The sequence below is a fragment of the Diorhabda sublineata genome, chromosome 1 (assembly GCF_026230105.1).
Source record: "Diorhabda sublineata isolate icDioSubl1.1 chromosome 1, icDioSubl1.1, whole genome shotgun sequence".
In the NCBI taxonomy this organism is placed as follows: domain Eukaryota; kingdom Metazoa; phylum Arthropoda; class Insecta; order Coleoptera; family Chrysomelidae; genus Diorhabda; species Diorhabda sublineata.
The window spans coordinates 44,841,469-44,857,286 of NC_079474.1; the positions used below are offsets into that span (position 1 = coordinate 44,841,469).

General features: G+C 32.5%; 1 protein-coding gene across 1 annotated transcript in view; it reads left to right on the forward strand.

Moving 5' to 3' along the window:
- LOC130444824 (cilia- and flagella-associated protein 251-like) overlaps positions 1-15,818 on the forward strand; it is a 28,956-nt gene that overhangs the window by 12,607 nt on the left and 531 nt on the right. The window contains exons 11-18 of the mRNA XM_056780129.1: positions 1,773-1,924; positions 1,975-2,159; positions 3,572-3,704; positions 6,153-6,275; positions 8,428-8,519; positions 10,501-10,732; positions 12,556-12,778; positions 15,212-15,303. Of these exons, the coding sequence (XP_056636107.1) occupies positions 1,773-1,924; positions 1,975-2,159; positions 3,572-3,704; positions 6,153-6,275; positions 8,428-8,519; positions 10,501-10,732; positions 12,556-12,778; positions 15,212-15,303 (1,232 nt within the window). The remainder of the gene's footprint in view (positions 1-1,772; positions 1,925-1,974; positions 2,160-3,571; positions 3,705-6,152; positions 6,276-8,427; positions 8,520-10,500; positions 10,733-12,555; positions 12,779-15,211; positions 15,304-15,818) is intronic.

Below are 15,818 nucleotides of genomic sequence, written 5' to 3' on the forward strand. Positions count from 1 at the left end.
CGCTTTTTCTACATTTTATGTAGTCCTTGGTCGAAACCATCCATAATAGAAAGAACATTGAGTTTGATGTCGATAGAATCCTTGGTTCTCATTTGTCTATGTCTTTTTCATCGCGCCGTTATTAATTAGCCGTGTCTGTAGTTTGTGATAAATAAAAAAATATTTCGTAGAAAATACATTCAACGGCAAAAAAACGGATACTTGATATTTTTCTTATTAAAAGCTAATTTTCAACAATGTGTGTTTTTGTGGGTATTCTAGTTCTAGAGAATGTAGGGTCTAAGTTCATTGAACTAATCCCTTTAGGATAAGTGAATAATTAGATAAAGCTCAGGTTTGATTTATTTGTCTTGAATTTCCAAATTCTATTCTAAACTGTAAGGAGTTTTTCGCACATTTAAACATCTTTAATTTATTAACCAAACCTTTTCTTTGATCAATAGACACGTTATTTTTTTTATTTTGATCCAGAATAATGATTCTTTCAAATGTTCAAACGCTTGGGGTAAATAGCGAGGTCTACCATTCACGATGCACTACGGCGTCTGAAACTGGTAGCTACGATTAAGCCACTAGCTTAATCAGGCCCTGAAGGTGACCCGCGACCCAGCTCCTGGAAAAGCATCGAAGAGAAAGGGAACGATTTGCTCAATTGAACCTTCGTGATTCACGGCATGTGAAAGGAGATTAGTGCAATTAATTTTCACGCCCAGACTGAACAGATTTTCATAAATAATGGGGATCTGACTTCTCGGAAGGAAATCCTCCTAGAGCAATTCATTTTAATGCAGGATAATGCTCGTCTACATAACGCCAGAATTGTTATCGAATACTTATAGCAAGTGAGATTGGCAGTTCTGAATGATATGAAGTTCATAAATTTTTTGTGGGATTATTTAGGGAGGTTTCTTGGACGGCGTCATCCTTCTCCTAGTGCCTTAAATCAACTCCAAATTGCTCTTCGAGAAGAACGAGATACTTTGCGGGTGGAATACGTCTAGAATTTAATTTCTTCGATGCCTGACAGGGTTATATCCATCCCTTCGCCGTAGCAGAGAGAGTAATACCCGCTATTAGAATTACATAAATTGTTAGAAAATCTAATACGTATGAAGAATAACGTTTTTTTAAAGATGTGTTAATTTATCATTTGTAAATAATCAATAAGAATTATTCACTTTGATAGATTTGTTTCAATAACCTATAAATTAACCAATTCTTACCATATATTAAAAATATTATTATATTTAACAAAATTATAAGACCAAATCTAAGTGTCCGGTTTTTTTTGCTGTTAAGTTTATATCGATTATTAGTAGTCAGATGTTTTGGCGAAATCGTTTAATAAGAACAACTGAAATGCACAAGTGATTGCATTTGGCACAAAGAGAACATTATTTCGACCGGCGACATCAGCAGTGTGAAGTATTTTGAGTAAAAATAATTTAGGCTTACTAATTTCTATTCAAACAAATATCCAATCGCCAGTATCATTAAAGCACATATACTTGATTCTTAAAAACTTATTCAGCAAAGTTTTTAAAAATAAAAACTGCAAATATGGAAGAGCTGAAAAAACAAATAAGAATTTGTGTTTTCGACGATTACGCCATATCGCCGAATTTGGACATATACATATACATTATTTTTGTATGTGAAAAATGCGATTGGAAATACTCATCGACCAGTTCAACTCTAATTTTCTTTTCTTTACTTCATTCCTTATTGAATGTTAATACCTTGAACATCTTTAGTCATTCGGTTATTTTTAGCATTTCATTTAGTGTGCGGCAAAACAAATGGAGAGATTTGGATATTAGAACCAATTTTATTAAAACCAAAGATAACGGAACCATTTCAAATTACGAAAAATAAAATTTTGAAGATACAATTTTCTTATATTCCAATACAGTTTGCATATTACGTAAGAGAATGTATAAATCTTATTATGAATTGTAAATTTTAAATTTCTAGGACGACAAACGAACAGTATGTCTTTTTTCATATAATTACGTAACAAGTAATTGGGAATTCTGTGGGAAAATAAGGGCACATTATGATGATATTACAGATATGATGTTCTTACCCGGAAAGCCTTCAAAATTGTGCACTATAGCTAGAGATCGTCATTTAGTTCAATATAATAATTGCACGGAAAAGTAAGTTGAGTTTTATCGAACATTTTTTTTTATTTATTTATAAACAGAAGCTATTCATCTGAGGAAATGATACCATCGAAATATGAATCGTATCTTGAAAACACTTTTATGAACATTTACAAGGAATTCAAAAGTTTCAATATAATAAAATTAAGACTAAAGTCGAGTGACGAATTTTTTTCTACTTTTCTGCATCAGATATAATTTGTTCAATCTAACATACTGTAATTGATGTTTCCTCAATATTTCTTCGATTTTGATGAATTAGCAAAGTTCGAAGCATAGTTCATAACTAACGCGAAATATGAATCGTCTCTTGAAAACTCACTTTTGTATAAAAATTTTTATTATCTTCAACTTTTAGAAGAAATTCAAAAGTATACATAATTAACAGTATATAACAAAACTAAGACTAAAGTCAGACAGAGTTGTATTTATATTAAAAATATTGATGACTTAGCATCGAATTTTCTATTGAAAGATGAATTAACAAAATTACAAATAATTTGATGATTTATTTTGTTTAGTCCGGTGGTCGCCAAACTTTTGATTTAGTGAGCCATCCTAGCATCCCATCTTCGTATGGTTTCCTATGTTGAGCGATGATCTTGGAAACCCGGAATGACGCCTCGGTAGCTGCCTTGTTCTTATCTATTGTTTTAAAAAAGTTATCGGTTGTGCATTTAGCTGAGATTTGAATTGCATCACCTTCTCTCTTCTCAGAGCTGAATTCAGCGGATAATCTCCTCAATTCCAGTATGAACTGTCTTGAAATGACGTTCCAACAGAGACACTCACATTACAAAGTAAACACACACATTTATTTTTAACTTGCGTAAAAAAGGAATCGGTTTCCCAGTTTGCATGATAGTGATAGGTTTTCGGCTTTTTGCTTGAACTGGCCATAGTAAAAACAAACAAGGAAAGATCTTAAATATGTACACGTGAATTGAACACTTACGGCACATACATAACCTCACTCTGGCTACAAACGTGACAATAACAGTCTGCGAAACAAAAACGTGTAACTCCAGCAATGACTAATCGGTTGCAGCGCTCTCAGACACTCAGTGCCGGTAAGCTCGCGATCGACTGTTTGGCGATCACTGGTTTAGCTTTAATCTTAAAGACAAGGCCGGATAAAGGTATAGCTCCGGGCCCCAGGTCCAAGAGGGCCCCATCATTTGGAAATCATTCTGTATTTTTTGATGTGTTGATACCACAAATCTAACGTATTGATATTATTTTTTTAATTTTTCCGGGTTTCCAAAGGGGGCCCGTCATTATTTTAGCCCCGGGTCTTATAAATCTTAATCCGGCCCTGCTTAAAGAGGTTCAAAACTCTCGTGCTCTGTTATTATAGAAATTGTAAATGATCAAAATATTTATTGACAATATTTAATTATATATAGCGGCCCATGCAAAGAAATAAGTATCGAAAGCTCGGATAGGATAGAACAAACAGCTGTGCCAATGTGTTTCGTTCACTGGTTATCCACCGTGGGGGATAAACAGATTGGTTATATCGTAATAGCCGATGATCAGGTAACTTCCTTTTTCCTGTTCTATCGAATTTCGTCAAACTATAATAATTTCTATCATAGTATTCTTATTATATATCATCATTGTTGATTTTGCCAAATAAAATCACCGTTATTCTGATCGCTAATTTTTATGCGTAAAGTTTTACAGAGCTGACAAATTTTTATTTTTTAACAATTACAAAAAAAGTAGTAGCCGAACTACGCAAGATTGAAAACATTCCGCCTACTATACTATACATATGGCAATATGTATGTATATAATTTCTAATTTCTTAGACCTTTTGATATGTTTATGTTGATTTTAGGTCTCTTCTGTTTCAAAATTAGTTTTTTTTTGATAGTTTTTAAAAGAACGATAAATTTTGACGTTTCGACTTTTTTTCAAGTCTATCAAAATATGATATTGACAATGACAATTTGCATATTTATATTGATCTACAGATCACCTCTATCATTAATATCAAAATAAGAATAAAATCAACTTAGATATTTTTGTTTTAATAAAAAAAATCAATTTTTCCTTGGTTCTCACATCTCAAATATATAGCAGTAATCAATTAAATTATTTGTAGTTTTATTAGAATTTTCCAAATAGAGCTATAAATAAAAAAGATCTAAATAATTTAAATAAATTTGGTAATTATACACTTTCACGGTCACCTGGTTTTTTGGCTGTAGAAAATCGAAAAATGGATGGATTTTAATGATCTTGGTCTCAAAATGTTCCATTTTACGGCGGATTTATAAAAAAAATTAGTAGAAATAGCTGGAATGAAAATTTCTCATAGTTTTACTGTTTTAAATCGTAAAAAAAACGGTTTTGCAAAATAATCCTTTACAACAAATTATCTCATTATCAGATAAAATTCTTATATTTTTTTTTGTATTCTACATAAATTAATAAACAATTTAAAAAAAAATCCAAAAAGAATGATTTTTTCAGTTTTTATAGCTTAAAATGAAATCGATGAAAAACAATCAATTTTCGTGAATAGTTTCGTACTATATTCTTCAATGTTAATAGTTTTTGGACCATTAAAAATCGAAAAATAGATAAATTTTATAATTTTGGTTAGGTTAAGTTAGGTTAGGTTAGGTTGTTTTGTATCACTGAATATTGTAAGTGCTTCAAGTGTATTCAATTCACAATTGTTGCAACTCATTGTCAATATATTTCAATTTATTATTAACAAAATCCCACAACTCACAATTATTCAAAAAAATTACCTTTTTTGAAATTTTTTTTTTCAAAATATTCATTTTTTTATGTAAATTGCGAAAAAAAATATACGAACTTGATTGCACGACGTCAGAAACAGTTACGAAGGATTATATGTAGAAAATCATTTTTTTTGCATTTAAAGTCATGAAACTGTAAAAAATATTTATTTTTTTTAATTTTCGTATTTTTTTTATAAATCCGCCGTAAAATGGAACATTTTGAGACCAAGATCATTAAAATCCATCCATTTTTCGATTTTCTAGAGCGAAAAAACCAGGTGACCGCGAAAGTGTATAATTACCGTAAATTTTGTAAATTCTAATAAAACTTCAAATAATTTAATCGATTACTGCTATATATTTGAGATCCTTGGTCCTTACATAGAGAACATTGATGTAAATAAATAAAAGACAGAGAAGAAAGAGTAAAATAAATGCCTCTGTATAATTAACTGTTTTATAGATTTTTATGAGGTAAAAAATGTTTCGAAGTCTGAAAAAATTTCGATCTCAAGTAGTCAGTTGTTCAATCGTTCAATAAGGTTAATGTAATCATGATCTGGTTAGATCTGGATATAGAGCAGAAACTCATTTGCTTAGTGAAAAATATCCCGAAACTTCTGATTCTATTTCCAATTTCAATAATCTCCAATTCTCTGCTAAATTACAAATATAACAGTCACAATTTCTATTCACCATCAAACGTGACCTTAAAATGTCTTTCATTTGCAACAACATCATAATTAAATTGATTTAAAATTCTTACATTAATGACGAAGATTCAATTTTAAATTTAAATAAAATCTGTCAAAGATCATCTACGTCTTTATAACCTTGCCGTGTTTGTCAAAATAGTCGACGAAATTACTTTTGTGATTTTAAGGTTATGTTAGTAAAATTATTAGTTTTACCTGTATTTAAAAAATGAAAAATAATGATGACGTATAACGGATTTTGTGTTAAAAATACTATGATGTAAAAATGTTACTTACAAAAACGATTTTTAGCACAAGATGAAAATTTATTATCAACAGACGAAAGTTCCCAAATGTCTCGTTTTAGCTCCGGCATTTGGCTGCTTCAAGCATCAACACCTGCTCAAAATGGAGGTAAATTTGAAGTAAAGCTTATTAAGTTGCAAAACGTTATAAAATATAATTAAAAATGTATAGGGAGATACCGTGTGATATCGTTTTCTGCTATTTTGAGTAAATTCTAAATTTTTCAGATACTTGCGAATTGTGAGTCGAAATATATGGTTTTTGGTACGCAAAAACACTTTGGTCTACAAATTTTACCTCCTGATGGAAATCCATATAAATATGTTGGGTATCTCGCCCATCCAGCAAAGGTAACCGTTACTATTAGAAAGTGAATTTATTCTATAAAATCCCCACTGATTTTTTAATAGGTTAATATTTTCTCTTCTCCAAATAAATTCTCATTAAGAAATATCTTTAATTTGTTAACGGTACTATATGTTATCAGTTTACTTTAAAGGTATACTGCGATTCATTTCAATACATCAAGGAAGCATCGAATTTTGCAATAAGTTTAAAAATATGTTTTTATTATACGGGGCATTCAACAATGGCTTAGATGTGATCGCAGTTGTGTTTGTAAGACACCGTCCATCATTATGTGAGAAAGCTGTATCTGTGTCTTAGCCATTATGTACCAATAACACAAAACGTGTCCTCTGAATCATTTGTGAATATTTTAAAACTAATGGATTATGCAAAGTTTACATAATTTTCAATTTAGAAGGACCGGCATCATGCTACTATTGGACCTTCATGTGTGAAACAAATACCAATGAGTATGAAAGAATTGGTCCCAGCTCTCTACATTTTCTATTTGTACTTTTTCATATCTAGGAGTTTTGACAAAGAAGGGGCACATGAAACAAAAAAAAAATGTAGAATAAATCGAGCAAGAAAAATGATTAAATCTCTAAGTGGAATACTGAAATAGGAAAATAACGAAGACTCAGAATCTATAATGCAATGATGAGGATTACGTTGTTATATGGATCTGAAACGTGTAGAAGGCTCTTTCCAGTAAATATGCTCTCAAATTATTGCGGAAGCGGAAAAGATGATATCGATTTAATTTTAATTGGCAAGTGATTTGTGCATTTTTTTTGTCCCTTAACTAATTTTGAACGTGAAATAGGTAGGTAAAGGTGGTGCTCCGCGTTTCTAAGTGGATAGCCGTGCAACGATCTTTCTGAAATTGGAGAACCGTACTTATGAACTAGGCAAACGGTTACAAAGATGAATAAGGAAGGAAGTTAAAATTTTTAATCTTTTAGTAAGCCCTGCTGTTTAGTCCGAGTGAATATCCAACAACTCTCTTTTGTAGTTTAAAGATTCGCTCAAATTGACTCGAAACACAAGTACCCTAGAAGGGAAGGGCATATCGGAGATGCTACTCAATAAGGGCATAATAGACTGTTAAGTAGATGGATAAGTTAAGTTCTTTGGAAACTGATCTAAACGCAAAACAGGAGGAACTAAATTTTTTAGATAAGGCGGCAATATGTAACTCCCATTTCAAGGAATTGTCCACAAGCCCTAAAGATTTTATAGATCCAACGTCATCATTGGTGGTGTTATTTAATAAAAAAGGCTGCAATTTATTTTTACAGAGAAGGTTTGAATCGCTCCATGATTCAAGGGCGATTACACTCCTCATTCTAATGGCATGCAAGATGACATCGTTGTATCAACCCTTACAAGCTGACCTCTGTTAGTAAGGTATAACTTGAACCATGCGAGATGTGTTCCCCCGAAATCGTTGTACTGCAATTTGTTAATTAAAATATTATGTTTAACACAATGAAACACAAAAAAAAATCAGAAAAAGTTGTTGCAGTGGAATGATGGAGGTTTAGGCTAAAGTACACATTATCAAGGAGAGAGACAATAAATAGAGCGTCAGGTTATATCGGATCAGAAACGACTCAATAACAGTTATATAACATATTAAGAAAAGTAGTTGATTCGGTACAGGCACATGCACAGGATGAGGAGGTTGCCAAAAACCAAAAAAAAAAAGTAATGCGATGGAGAACAAGATCATCATCATGAATGCATAGAATTACAAAAACACTGAGTGTACGAGGTCTGAACGATAAGAACTGCAGCGACAAGAAAGAGTGACAATTCGGCATTGGACAACTGACTGCTGAATAGAAATAGTGGTTATTTCAAGTCAAAAACTGAACATCTCAACTAATATCCCTTGTTCCCGTTCCCAAAATCGAATTGTCATTCTCACGTACGCGATATAAAAAAATTCGCAGTTACTATTGAAAAATAAAATCGAAAATGCTTCAATTACTAGATAGCTCTTTTCTCTAAATGTATCGATCACTTTAAATAAATTTTGATGAACATTTATCCAATGAAAATAAATTTCTTTTATCGTTGTTATTACTAGTTAAATTTTGACACACATATATAAACGATAGAAATTTATGACTAAAACTCTAATTTTAGTTGCACGATTTTCGCGCATCTCACGACGGAAAATATATTTTCACGTGCGGATCTAATGACCATTCCGTTCTCAAATGGCGAGTAAATGTTAAGTAAGTAGGTACTTTAAATTATAGTTTTTTCAGATGAACAATTTAACATATTAAACATAAAAAACTATTTTCCCACTTTTAGCATAAAGATATGAACCAAACATATTTATGAATCAAGAAGTAATTAAAACAAATTTCCAAACCAAATTTACTAAGTATATAAAAATGTTTTGTAAACATTTTCTAGGAAGAGTAAGCTGCGAAAACGCCCAGTCGATCCAAATAAGGTGTTTGCAAAATGTTGTCTAATAGTGGTGGTCATTATTAATTTGAAGATGGTACCTCAAATTAGACGATTTATCGGGCTAGTTTCTCCTAGAATTATTTTATTATTATTCACATCACCAGTGATCAATCGATAAAACAATAATCCAATCATCTCAAGCAAATAATTCTTCTTTTCGAAAACATCGAAAAAATTCGTTTGAAACAGTCATCAGCTTACTGCAAGAGACATTCGCAGGGTTTTGTACAAAGTTTTCGTTGCTTTGCAGCTTCTCAATCCTAGTTAACAAGAAACCATAAACTATGGTCGCTGGTCGTCGACGACTAGGGCCAAGTATACCTAAGAATGAATTTAAGTTCGTGAAATGGACTATGCTAGAAGTATATTGTATGATTGTTAAATTATCATAATTAAGAAATTATACAACTCAGATTACTTCAAAAACGCAAAAGAGGAAAGAAATTGTACAGGTGCTTGAAAGAAGAAAACTAGGAGGATTTCATTAGATTATTAATCACTTTATTGGAACATTGAACAAAGGTCGACCATGAAATATATTGGCGATGTAACAAACATCTACAAAGCCTAAGCCATCACATACTATTAGATACAATCCACACGCTTGGGAGTGCGTAAGCTTTGGCGCGTATTGAGGTGTGTCGGTGTGTGGTATAATCCGGGTAGTGCACCATAGCACAAGGCAAAATTCTGCGACGACTTTTTTTCCGTTCTTATCATTTTATTGAAATAGAACCTAGAAATAAGCCTTTGCATTAATTACACGAGAAACTCATAGATCTAATATTGTGGAACGTCATTATCGGGTTTATCGTCACTATTTCCGCTTGTTGATTGCATTGTTGCTTATTAGTTTTCATATATTTGCTATCACCGGTAATATACAGAAATAGATACAATCAACTTCTCTTGATCCATTATTGATCTGACTGCGTCTCAATGTGCGCGGGGGGCCTTAGTGTTTTTCGAACAGACAAACAAAAATGGTGGACGTAGACATTTGGCTTGACATATGTTTAAACAAAATGTATACAAAAACAAAAGCAGTCAGGGATGTACAACATTTTGAGCATATGCTATAATCGCTTTTACTGTATGTTTTCTAAAATAAGAGATTTTTCTACTTCAAAAATGTTGATCTACTTCTAAGATGACAGAAACATTTAAAGATTTTTCTTCAGTTGTTGTAGGTTTTCTGTTCCATGATTTGGATAAATATTTTTCTGCACGTTTCATTAATCTTTTTACTAACTTACTAACACTAGATCTTGTTATGGGATTTCGGTTAGGATATAAATTATTAAAGAATATTCAATGTACAATATTTATTGTAACTTTGGTAGAGAAACTGCTGTAACTCCGAAATTATGGCTATTAGGTATGGGGAACATGAGATGAATAATAAGTATTTCTTAAGGATTTCTAAAAACTCGAAATATATAGGGTGATCTATTTGAAGTAACAAAACTCATTATTTTTCCAGAAAAAGGAAAGATCTGACAACAATGTAGATACTGCCATAATACCAAAAATTTATAAAAATCGTATAAGCTGTGTCCGAGACAATTGAGGTGTTCCATACGTAAAATTCACTCGTTTATTGGTGAATTAGTCACTGCTAGTCGGTAGTAGGCGCGGCTTTAAACGGGGTTTATCTAAGTCAATATAAATTTCCCACCAATGATTTTTATCGATTCCTTCACCGTTGTCTGTAGACTAAATTAATTTATGTTCTAGCGCTGTAGAAGTAATGAAACATATCGGTGGAAAAGAATTAGAACCATTTTACTGTTTACTAGAAGGCGGTTATCAAGGTTGGCTCTTTCATGAAATAAAAGATTTGTTTTATTATATGCAAATTTTACAACAAGAAAATATCGATCTCCCTAGAAGAGTTACGGACAGTATCAGCGTTACCGAAATACCGGATTTATTCAGAACTATCGGTTTTTACCCTTCCGACTTTGAGGTAAATGAACAACAATCAATTACACTGATTTTCGTTCCGAAGTTTCATACAATAGATACGAGTGAACACTAACTTTATACATTCTTACTTTTTCCACTGACATTGATAGCCGAAAGACATACAGGGTCATTCACGACGAGCTGAATCTACATATGGGAAAGTACTGTGACTAGTGTTGCTTGCATGGGTTTTCCGGAATGCTCGTTTCAACTAAAATAATTTCAGTTTTCTGAAACTTCCGGTTATACCAGAAGTCGACCCAAACTTCGTTATTTAAAGCGGAATGCTATGGTTTTCATTAAATTTTTGGAATCTACGCGAAATTGCAATATAACTTTATATAAGGCATAGTATGCCTAAAGTCCACCATTTTTTAATTATTTCACATTTTCGAAATCGAAGTAAGTCAGGTCTAATATTTTTAGGATTTCGACAAAAAACAATTACACCTTTCAAAATCTGTGAACACCTTGACAAAAATTTATATAAGGTGTTCAAAAAATGGTGCCGAATATCGCTATGTAAAAACTTCGAACACACAATTTTTTCAAATGGCAACCCCCATTTTTCTCTTTACCATTGGATTCTACGTTTTGAATTAAGGGGACTTCGTTAGTAAATTCATATATTTCAAATTAACGGTTTTTGTAGAAACTGAAATCTTCATGGTTTTTAATTGTCTATATTATATAGATTTTTTTCTTTGGGGCCGTATAAAAGATATCGTGTATGCTTCGGCACTAACTACAAAAGAAGACTGTCAGGAATGAGTTCGGAATGCATTTCGAACTCTTTCACCGCAAGAAATTCGAGACGCCACTCAGCACGCGTTTTTAATCCATAAAAGTTTGGAAGTTGGTGGCAACCATTTCGAACATTTACTTTAGTTTAATTTTTAGTTTTGTTCTTCTCTTCTTAGTGTAGTGTTATTAAATATTTTTTAATTAACTAAAGTGATTTAATTTTTGATACGTTGACTTTTGTTATTCGTTGTTCGCCATCGGCAGGTGACAATTGAAAACCATGAAAATTTCAGTTTTTTCAAGTTTCTACAAAAACCATTAATTTGAAATATATGAATATTATATCTAAGTCCCTTTAATTTGAAGCGCAGACTTCAATGGTAAAGAGAAAAATGGGGATTGCCATTTGAAAAAATTAAGTTTTTACATAGAGAAATTGGGCACCATTTTCTGAACACCTTATATAAGTTTTTGTCAAGGTTTTCACAGATTTTGAAAACTGTTAGTGTTATTTGTCCAAATCCCAAAAATATTCAGCGTGTTCAGCGTTCACTGTCAAGCCTTTTTTGTTTTTTTCTCAATAGTTAATCCATATAGAAATGAACGTTACAATTTATTTACCTCATCTTCATGAACGAAATCAATCATTTGATCATAGAACACATTTGATTGGGGAAATTTCTGGTCTAAGTTTTAGTCGTGTTGAGTTAATGTGCCACCGAATTATTTCGTTGTTGCACAACAGTTTCTTCTTCTGATTGAGACTATTAACCTCCACTAAAAGTAAGTGGTACAGTGCTGAAATTATCGATCCCTAAGCTATTAAACAGTCGATGATTATTTATATTAGATAATAGAGACGACACATGACTTATTCTCAATAAGTTTGTTGTTAGTGTGATTTCGCAGTGCTAGCGCTACCGAAGGGGGATCTAGTTCTCACTAAACTCATCGATTCAGTACTTAAATTAGTCTATTCAGCTGTACCGCTGTGCCAGAGCACCTTGGCGGTACCACTAGATCGTTGCTCAACATTTAAGTTCTTCATATTTCATTTACTGTCAGAAATTCATTTTTCAGTTAGAAAATATTATGATCGATGTAAAATATAGAAACGTAGACGATAGTAACACAACAAATGACGACATCAATTTCACAGATTTTGTGAAATTGTATTGTAATTACAAACCTGTGTACGGTTATTCGAGCTTTGATATAGAAGATGCCTTCAATCGTATCTGTTACGATGAAGATAGAGATACTATAAGCAGGGATGAATTTATAGACCTTCTAACAGCAGGGGGTGAGTTTTGAGTATATTTGAATAATATAAATATTTGATATATGTATTCCACAGCCTGGAGTGTAATGTTTAAGTACTATGGAATTCTATGAATCGTAATTACTTTCGATACATATCGATTCCTATTTTTTATGATATAACCAATCCAAATTGTTTGACTATAAAAAATATGAATATTTTAAATATTCATATTCTTTTTTGTTTCAAAATTAAAGCTCAAAAATTTCCAAATTTATATTTTTTACATTTAGTTTCAACAATTTTCAATATTTATGTGATAATATATCTTAAAAGAATTAAGCTTTGAGACTTGAATCAAAGAAAAAGTGCCATCAACAATGTCTAAATTTTGAAACGAATATGAAATCAATTGTTGATGTTGGCACTTCTAGGTAACGACAATTTAGTGACAATTACAACAAATAAAGCTTCTTGGAAATAAAAATACTGCATCAGATAAACCAACTGTCAGTTTGGGTATCCTATTCTAGGACGAGGTTTTAGTACATTATGGCTTTATTGTTTTTTAAAACATTCTCCATTGTGATCAGATGAGTGCTTCGAACGCGACAACTTTTATTGAATTTGGCTCGTCTCTTAAGACCCATTCAGTCGATTGTGTTCGTAAGCATGGATCCGTGATTCGTCGTCTGTCACTATCTTATGCAGCACCACCATTGAATTATATGCACGAATCGACACGAACCTTTTTTGAGCGATTGCCAAATTATGCGATATCCAACGCAAATAAATCTTTTTGGCAGCCAATTGTTCATGCGATATGGAATGTATGCGTGTTGAACTAATGTTCAAGTATGCCTCAATCTCATGGTGTACGAAATGACGATCTTGCAATACCAGTTTACGCATAGCGAACTGAGACCACGATTGAATTCGGAAAATCGAACACGGTAGCTCGAGATGGTGCTTCATCACTAAAAGTTGAAGAAAATTAATCGGCACACAGATGTCGATTTAATTCATGTCGAAGATCATACAAAATCATCGCACGAAAATGTTCGTAATTCCATTTTTTTACTACGATGAATGTTTCAAGTATCTGTAAACAACTCAAATAGCACTCGTATGACAACACGCTCTGAGTACGTTTACCATTCAAAATATCAAACTTTGTAATGGCGATGTCAGATTTGACATCAGTGTTGCCATATATCAAAACTTAAGTAGCAATTCTCGTATTGAACAAGTCGAATTTGTTTCTGGAACGTGAAACATTTTGTTCATTACATGAACTTGATACTGCAATTTTCATATCGTCAAAATCTAGTAGTCTACAGACAGTCTTCTGGAATAAACCTATTGTCAGTTTTTGGCTCAAATCGAATAAATAGAAGTGAGACGAAGCTTAAACACAATAAGTTACTCGCGAAATTGTAAGAGTGTATAGACAAGCACTTCGAACTCAATTAACTCTGTCGAGGACTTCGTCAATGAATTAGAGTGAGTGATTTAGTGCCTACTTAAAGAAGGTATCGTATCATACGACTACTCTCGATCGTCGTGACAGGCTGGTTTATTGAACCGTTCATCAGTCGAATAGCCGACGACTCCTGCATAACAGCACTCATCCACTTAACTCCAAAAGCTGTTTTGACCGCCGAGCAACATGTTTGCTTCCCTTATTCCCTATCGCGTGATTTCCTTGCTCTTCCTCTAATTCTTTCTCAGGTGTAACAGTCAAAATTCAACAACAAACTTTTTGTTTGTACACAGAGCACTGGTGAAGCTTTGGGAAAAGGTCGAACATCGATTGAGGAGTCAAAGGTTCATAGCGGATTTTTAAATGGACCCACCAGAAATAAATATAAATTCACAGTTAAACGATTTATTTATCTAGAAAATGAAATATATTAATCGATTATCACACAGTGGGCGTTTAAAAAATCAGTACATATGGGAGATTAGCTCTCATGATTGTATCTCTATAAAGATGAAATTAACTCGTTCTGGATCCCACCAAATGTTTAAAATGAAAAAACAACCGAAATATAAGCTAAAAACTTAGCGTCAATTACATAAAAATCATCATTATACACAACACCACTGTGGCACATAAAACAGGATTCAATATATTTAGATTACAAAAAATAGAGTCTATGCAGGGATCATGTCTTCCTTGGAATCAAGCTTTCCTCTAATTCTTGAAATAGTTTGAATTGTAGAATTTTCGTTTATCCTACTTACAACCAAGTAGATATCACTAAAACTTGGTGAAAAATGTAAAAAAATAATATTGAGTTGACAAACTCTTTAATAATATAAAGGTTGTTTATGAAATTAACTTAATAGTGATAAGAGGTGTCTCATGTCTTATTTAAACTGATATGGTTTCTTTTCGTTACCCAGAAATTGTCTATGGCAGCTTGATTTTTTACCGAATAAATATTTGATTACAGTGATTCATCATTTTAGGAGAACCTTTAACTCGAACAGCCTGTTTCAAATGTTTTAAAACATTAATGAGAGTGGACACTACAGACGAAAATTTCGACTTTTTACCAGAGGTAAGAGGTTATAAATTCTAAAGGCTTCAAGTAATGATTTATTAGTCCAATAAAGCGAATTACGAAGTTCTATTGGAAATATTTAGAAAAGGTGGTTAGAGTTTACAACCACGGCTCACAGGGATGCAGTTTGATTGTAATAAGGTCATCCGCGATAATCCTGGTGGACGCAGGTATTACAATTCTGAAAAGACATAGGGATTGGAAGTCGACTATAGTGGCGGAAGGTTAGATAGATGAATCATTAGCTTGGTGTGTTGCCCAGGCTTTCAAAGTCTTTGGTTCTGGGCCCATGCACTCTTATTCTAGTTCCATCTGCTGTTTTAGATCCGTCCCTATACCATTTAATATCATTTCTTGTATGCTGTTATGATCCCACTTACTTGAACAACTTAGTGTTGAGGTAATTTTTTTTCAAAGTTAAACTTTTTCGATGCATTATCTTGAGGCATGTCCCATTATTGGTCATTATTTAAGGACGGTTTTCTTTGGTTATTTCGTCTCTGAACATTCCA